We start from the raw sequence: 7,305 nt of genomic DNA, 5'->3' as shown, positions 1-7,305 counted from the left end.
AGTCATTCCTGGACATGTGCACTGCTGGGGTCACAGCAAGGGCCCAGGGCACAAGCAGGCCAGGCTGCCCCAGGATGATGTAGGTACAGCCCAGGACAGGGCCTAGAGCCAGGGAAGAGATTCTGGGCACCTTCTGGGAGGCCTCCCCAAGCCCAAGGCCCCAGGTCCCAGATGGCCCTCTGAAGACACAATCCCCACAGCCATGCTAGGGTGGGGAGACCCAAGGAGCACCCAGGTAACTCAGCCTCAAGGACTCCAACTCAGAGGCTGGGCAGCCAGAGCCAGCCCTGGGGGGCAGGATGCACAGCAGCCCAGGGCTCAGCACAGTCCCTCGGTGGCTATGGGATGTGGGTGTGAGGACCCCTGGGGGATCCACAGGGCAGAATCTGGCTGGATCTGGGCAAGGACAGGAGAGCTGCCAGGCAGGGTGAGTGCTCAACCTGGGGGTGTGCAGAGGCCCCAGTTGTGGGGTCCAGCAGAGCGGATTCAGGCTGTGCAGCTGAACACTGCATCCCAGGGCCCAGCAAAGTCAGAGATGCTAGGCAGCTGGGGCAGCCCCAGCATGGGCCCAAGGTCTCCTCTGTGGCGGTCCCCTCTGGCTAGCTGCTCTTTCTCCCTAATCTTTGATCTTCACTGTGCCCTTCATTGTGCATCTGTTAGGGTGGGGTGGGGGAGTCTGCTTTTGTTCATCTGTTGTAAATAACATCAGATTTCGACTGAAATCCTGCACACATTCTCAGGTGCCTGTCACTGGACTCGCTAAACTGCATGCCTGTGAACACTGACACTAAGAATGTACTACAGGCACTTGAAGATGCTTGGCACTGGGGCTGGTATTGCCAGGGTCTCAAAGGCTGCCCACTCTAACCAAGGGTCTCTTCTGCCTACTCCTACAGGCTGACTCAGGGTGCTATAGCTTTGGGGTCCAGGGCAATACATATGCCCTATGGGCAATCCAAGGGCTTTCCAAGGGGAATGTTGGCAGCCAGGACCTGGGCCTGGGTAGGGGACCTGGCCTGACTGCGCACCCTCAAACCCAGCCCACCACACTGGTCCACTCCTCTCCCCAGTGTCCAAGACCCCCACCGTCTTCACTGCAGAGCGGACAACAGCGAACGAGGCAGAAACGACAAAGACATGGTTCTGTACAAAACCGGAAATATTTTTACTCTTTTAAAACTTTGATCTAAGTTACCTTAGACCTCATGGACTCGATACAAGAGTAATATGAATTGGGAAATAAAACACTTTAATAGCCACAATAAACTTTGTTAGAAATGTACATGTTGCCAAAATAATAATAATAAAATTAAAAAAATAAAAGAGAGGAAGAGAGAGAACAGCTTGATGGCCAGGTTAGATTATATAAATGTTCAACAGGGACAGGAAAGGAAACCTTCAAAACGCTGGGTCAGAATAGTCAGGGCCCCGTGAGGCTCGCCCCTTCCAGCCTCTGGGCCCCGGGGCTGTGTCCCCCAAACAGGATGAGCACGGATGGCAAGGCCCACATGAAGCTGCCTCTCCTCATGGACAGAACACCCAGGGATGGGCATATAAACAAAGCTCATAAGAAATGTACAAATATAAAAAGCTACAAACATTAATAAATTACAGCATCACAAAACACAGAAACACTTCACAAGGTGCTAGTAAAATAACTGTACCCCCACCCCCTTCATCAACAAGAAGGAAAGAAAGAGCTGGTATTCAAGTTGAAGATTCCTCTTCAAATGTGTCTGAAAGAGATCTTTTGTGTACTGTTTGCTTCTGTAAAGACAGATATAAGGCTGCACAGACATCACTTGTTTTTCAGGCAATACCTTAGTTCCTAAAAGAAAAAAATAATAATAATAACCATAATAATACAAAGAAAGAAGGAAAAGGAAAAGCATCGGAAACCCAACTGTTCATCATACTCGGCAAAAAACTCGTATAAATGTTAATGAAGGACTCTATAGAAAGAAATTCCTAAAGATACTTTTACTCTTATAAAAAAGAAGTTATTTAAAAAGCTATTTACACGCTACATTCTATGAAAAATATGCTTCAGGAAATACATCTAAAATTAAAATACAGGATTGCCTGAGAAACAAATCCAGCCCCTCCATGTCGATGGGCAGACACGTGGTCCAGGAGCCACCCATGCACTCGACACCAAATGTCAACAAGTGACAAGATAGAAGTGCCTGGCCCCCAAGTCCTCGGGCCACCCGGCCACCACCTGCCCCACCAGGCATATGGCGGAGTGCTTTGGCTGGGAAGTGCTTCTCGGAGTATAGATGGTCAGGCTGGATGAGGCCCGCCCACGTGGCTTAGCCTGGGCCCCCGGGGTGCCACACCGTGGCTGGGCCCGAGCCCTTCCCCGGGGACCCCATGATGGCTCCAGTTCACCCCCACTGACACACTGACCCTGCTGCCAGCCCCAGCCGGCCCCAAGAAATGCCCCAGACATTCAGGGCACAACACCCACCATCCGGGGAGCACAGAGGCTCCTCTCCTAACCGGACAGAACACTCTCTGGACCTGTCTGAGAATCACTTGGGAAGAGAAGGGGGGCACATACACACCCCGATTTCTCCTCCTCTTCCTCTCTAGTGTTCTTTGCCTTTTTTTAAGCCTCTGGAGGCTACCAGTCTGTGGCCAGCTCAGACTCTGGGCCTGGTGAGCATTGGCTCACTCCTCCTTCCTTGAAGGACTCATGCTCCCAGCAGAGCTGCAGAGGCCCTGCAATCACACCCATGGTCGGGGATGCCTGGAGGCTGTCCTGAAACTGGAATGGTCCTCAAACGGGCGGGGCCAAGTTTCGGGAACTGGTCACTCTAAGCAACTTGAGAAAGGACGTCTGTCCACATTGGCGAGCTCCGCGTGCTGAAGCAACAGATGCTCATGTGAGGGGGGTGGTTGCTGGGAGGAGGCCAGGCCCTCCCTGGGTGAGGCAGCAAGGCCACCCTCCTGGGGGCTGATGTTCTAGCGGGGCTCCGGGGGTCCTGAGTGGAGCAGAAGGATCCTGGCTTTCCAAACTTTAAAGGAGCAGTTTTCCATTCCGATGAATTTTCAAAATTTTCCCAAGCCTCTGTTTGGCAGTGGCCATGCCTTTTTTTGTACGTTTTCCTGGGGGAGGTGGAGACACAAAAAAGACAGGTAAGTGAGAGGAGCAGCATATGGGATGGGGGTCTGTAATCCCTCACTGAGCCCACACCCTTTCTGTAAGATGGGCATGCGATGCCCAAGTACAGGGAGCTCTGCATCCCTCCAAAACCATCAATTGTCGACAAAATGCCCCACTCAGAGGCTGTGTCGACAAGGGGCTAGGGCATGGCATGTGCAGCCGGGACAGTCCAGGGATGGCATTAGGGCTACCTAGAGCTACACTCCCCATGTCCATGGCTGGCTGGGCCTCACGGCCAGGGCGCAGTGGGCCTGGGGTGACAGTGGGGATACCATAGGACCCAGCCAGCTGTTCCACCCCTAAATCACATGGAGGAGCCTGGGTCACCTTAGGCCACTCCCAGCGAACCCTCAGCAAATCATCAACCACACTCTGTCTCCAAGCCAGGACCCAAAGCCAAGGCCCTGGTAGTCTAAAGGAATGGACCTAGCTCCAAGGTATCCAGAACCCCCCTGGTGAGTAACCAGAGGTCTCAGTCTTGAAAGGAGCCATTTCTCTCACACACTGACTGAGGGCCTCGCCATAGAAACTCATGGCTGCAGGGACAGAGACTTGTGGTCACTCACAGGCAACTCAGGGTCAGCAAGCAAGGTACCTTTGGCAGCAGTGTTGTTGGGGGATGATGAGGAGGGCCTCCTCTGTGTGAGGAAGACCCCGGGGGCCATGGGCTGAGAGGCACGGCCGGCTTGGGCCCCAGTGAAGGTGCCAGCTGCTGTGTACTCATGGTCGACCAGGCTGCTGCTATGGGACTCTGGCGGGGGCTCAGGTGAGCTGCCCTCCTGTGAGGCCTGGCTGCTGGCCGTGCTGGTGGAGGCTGGGGTGGTAGAGGCCGGGGTGGTGGAGGCCGAGGTGGTGCTGGCCGAGGTGGTGCTGGCCGAAGTGGTGCTGGCCGAGGTGGTGCCAGCAGAGGCGGAGGCAGAGGGGGAGGTGGTGTTGGGAGCCAGCTTCCTTTTGGTGTTCTTTTTCTTTTTGCTTTTCTGCTCCTCCTTTGAACAAAGAATACAGGTTTGTCACCCCACAGGGCTGGCCAGACCTCAGACCCTGGGGAGCAGCCTGCAACCTGGGAGCAGCCTGGTCTACTGTGGACAAGGCTTCTCCCATGGAGCTGAGCAAGTCAGCACTGCAGGAACAGAAAGGGCTGAACCATGCCCGAGCCCACTTCAGCCACCACGAGGCCCCCAGAACAGTACTGGGGTCTGTGGAGGGACCACCAGGCCCCGCTCTGTGAGGCAGGCCATCCTGGACATGGGGACATGCAGGACATGGCATCAGCACTCAGCTGTAGTGGACAGACCCTGCCCAATCTGAGCTTACCTACTGGTGGACGTGTAGTATGGGCCCCCTGCCCCATCCCCCTAGCCCCTCATTCCCCACCACCCCACTGTGAGCTGCCATGGGACTTCTGACACCAGTTTCCAGCTTCTCTGCTTCCCACTAGCATGGACCTGGGAGCCTGAAGGAACCGGGGTCAGCAATACTCAAATGTCCTCAAGGCTGTGACAGCCCCAGCCTGGGTGATCCCCGTGCATGAGAGTAGGGGGAGCAAAGGCATCGGGGGGAGCCTAAGCCCAGGCGGGGATGCTCTCCTCACCTGCTGGGACAGTTTGGCTGCGGCAGCTGCCAGCCCAGTCTCAATGGAGGCCACTCTGGTCCCCTCGCGCACAGGCCTGTCTTGCCTTGGCACTGATGGGCCAACCCGTGCTGCAAGAAAGAAGGTCAGCCTGCCTCGAGTCGCCACCCAGTGCCTGAGCGCCCTCCCAGACCTCCCAGCCCTGCCCTCATCTGTCCCTGAATCCCAGGGACAAGTCACATTTTGGGGAAGGTCAGCAAGAGCCCCAACCTCGTGTGGGGGTGGTTGCCCTACACCAGCAGGATGGGAGGGGTCAGGAAGGGAGTGTGTTAGGAGAACCAGACCCCACTCTGTTGGCTGCCATGATGGGGGCCAGGGGCAAACAGGACTTGCCCAGGGTTGCTTATTAAGGAGAGCCAAGGTATAGGGCCAGTGTACCACAGGGACACTGCACTGCCCTACTGGCAGGAGCTGGGACGCCTTTGAGTGAGCTTGCAAGAGCACCTTGGCTGAGGTCCCAGGATTGAAGTGGAACCCAAATCGGGCTCCTACAGGCAACGGACACCCTGTCTGAGCCACAGAGCCAGTGGGTGTGCAACATGACTGCCGGCATTCCGTGTGGACAGAGCTCCCCTCCCAGCCCTCAGCGCTACCTGTCGGGCTATAGGGGGCATCATCTGAGCCTTTCCTCTTCTTGGACCGGGACTTGAAAACAGGACTGTCCTCATCCGACTCCAGGGAGGGGTAAACTAGAGAGGAAAAGAGGAGGAAGGACTGAGCTGCTGGTATGGCCTCAGGAGGATGGGTGCTGCAGGCTGCTGGCAGACCTTGTGACCGGCATCCCCCAGGGCTGTCCTCAGGTTCCATAGCACCAGCCCTCCCGGAGTGGCTGCCACGTGCATAGACACAGCTGGCCTCTGAAATCGTTCAGCCCAGGCACCCTTGGGGTCCAGAGAGGCCAGACAAGGGGTTCCATCCAGCCCCCATGGCCACCCAACCAGCCATGCCTACCCCAGCCTGGCCACCACACCCACTTAAATGTCCAATTCTCAAGACATCTCTTCTGTTGCTGTCAGAGAAGGGAACCTCTGATGTCCATGGAGCCAGCTGGCTCTGAAGGACCCCAGACTCTCCTCGACAAGTCTCTAGAGCAGGAAGACCCACACAGCAGTCCTGGGTGACTCACTGGGTGCCTCCTCCTATTATCAATAGGTTTAACCCCCAGGACCTGCCCCATGTCCCAAGGGTGCCCCCAAAATGGAGTTCACCCCACTGTCAGTCTGTCAGACCATGACAGCCCCCGCCAATGAGGCCTGAAAGTGTCCACCAGATAGGATAGGCCCAGCCTCATCACGGGAGGGCTCTCCAGGACAAAGGTGCAGCCTCACACCATCAGGACTACACTGAAGACAGGCCCTGCGCTGTGGGGGACAGCACACCCCTTGCCCTGAGAAGCACACCGCACCCCGTGGGGACTGGGACATCCCAGGCAGTGGGCCAAGGCATGGAGGTAGGTCTTTGCTCTAAGTCTCCTCCCAGGCAGCCAACAGCAACTCCTTCAGACCCCATTGGAACTGGAAGCACTGGGCCTGGACAGGCTACGGTGTGAGGTGAGGGGCCATGCCCCTGGGCAGAGGCCACAGCTATGGCACAGCCGCCAACTTACTGCCCACCTCAGACTCAGGCCACAGAGCCACTCTGGGCCTTGGTTTCTCTGTTTACACAGACACAGAATGGATGTGGTCTCAACGTGTCTATGAAATGGTATAGCCACGTAAAGGACAGTCAGGTAGGTTCTCAGAAGGTGCCATAGGCAGCGACCCAGGCAGACACCACAGACGCAAGCCATGCAAAACCCCCTGCAGCAGCACTATTCACAACTGCCAAGAGCTGGAAGCCATCCAAGTGCCTGGGGATGGATGAAGGGATAAACAAATGTGGTGGGTCCACACAGTGGAATGTTATCCAGCCATTAAAAGGAACAAAGCTGACATGTGCTACAATGTGGATGAAGCCTAAAGAGTATGCTAATGAGGACTCCCCTGGTGGTACAGTGGATAAGAATCCACCTGCCCATCCAGGGGACACAGGTTCAATCCCTGGTCCAGGAAGATTTCACATGCTGTGGAGCGACAAAGCCCGTGTGACACAACTAATGAAGCCTGCACACACTAGAGCCCACACACTGCAACTATTGAGCTTGCGTGTTGCAAGTACTGAAACCTGTGTGCCTAGAGCCTGTGCTCCACAACAAGAGAAGCCACCACAACGAGAAGTCAGTGGACCACAAGAGTAGACCCCGCTCACCACAACTAGAGAAAGCCCACATGCACCAATGAAGACCCAGCGCAGCCAAAAAAAATGCATAAATAAATGAATAATGTGTTACTGTAAGTTAAAAACAAAAAAGTGTATGCTAATGAAAGAAGCCAGGCGCCAAAGACCAAGTACTGTGCAATTCTGTTCACATGACACATCCAGATGAGGAAAATCTATGAGTTGGCATAAATCAGCATAAATCAGGGGAGGCATATTGACTCTTAATGGGCACAGGGCAGGGTTTGCT

General features: G+C 55.2%; 1 protein-coding gene across 5 annotated transcripts in view; it reads right to left on the bottom strand.

Moving 5' to 3' along the window:
* Window positions 1-1,141: 1,141 nt before the first annotated feature.
* The window catches only part of PHF2 (PHD finger protein 2), an 84,576-nt gene continuing 78,412 nt past the window's right edge, over window positions 1,142-7,305 (bottom strand). For all 5 annotated transcript variants that reach the window (XM_081523807.1, XM_081523827.1, XM_081523818.1 and 2 more), the window contains exons 19-22: window positions 5,393-5,488; window positions 4,761-4,870; window positions 3,765-4,155; window positions 1,142-3,111 (exon numbers count right to left, since the gene is read on the bottom strand). In XM_081523807.1, the coding sequence (XP_081379933.1) occupies window positions 3,023-3,111; window positions 3,765-4,155; window positions 4,761-4,870; window positions 5,393-5,488 (686 nt within the window). In that variant the 3' untranslated portion in view covers window positions 1,142-3,022. The remainder of the gene's footprint in view (window positions 3,112-3,764; window positions 4,156-4,760; window positions 4,871-5,392; window positions 5,489-7,305) is intronic.

This window comes from Giraffa tippelskirchi, chromosome 1 (genome assembly GCF_054371585.1).
Source record: "Giraffa tippelskirchi isolate mGirTip1 chromosome 1, T2T-mGirTip1v1.2.pri, whole genome shotgun sequence".
Lineage (NCBI taxonomy): Eukaryota > Metazoa > Chordata > Mammalia > Artiodactyla > Giraffidae > Giraffa > Giraffa tippelskirchi.
This window is presented reverse-complemented; position numbering and strand designations above follow the sequence as displayed.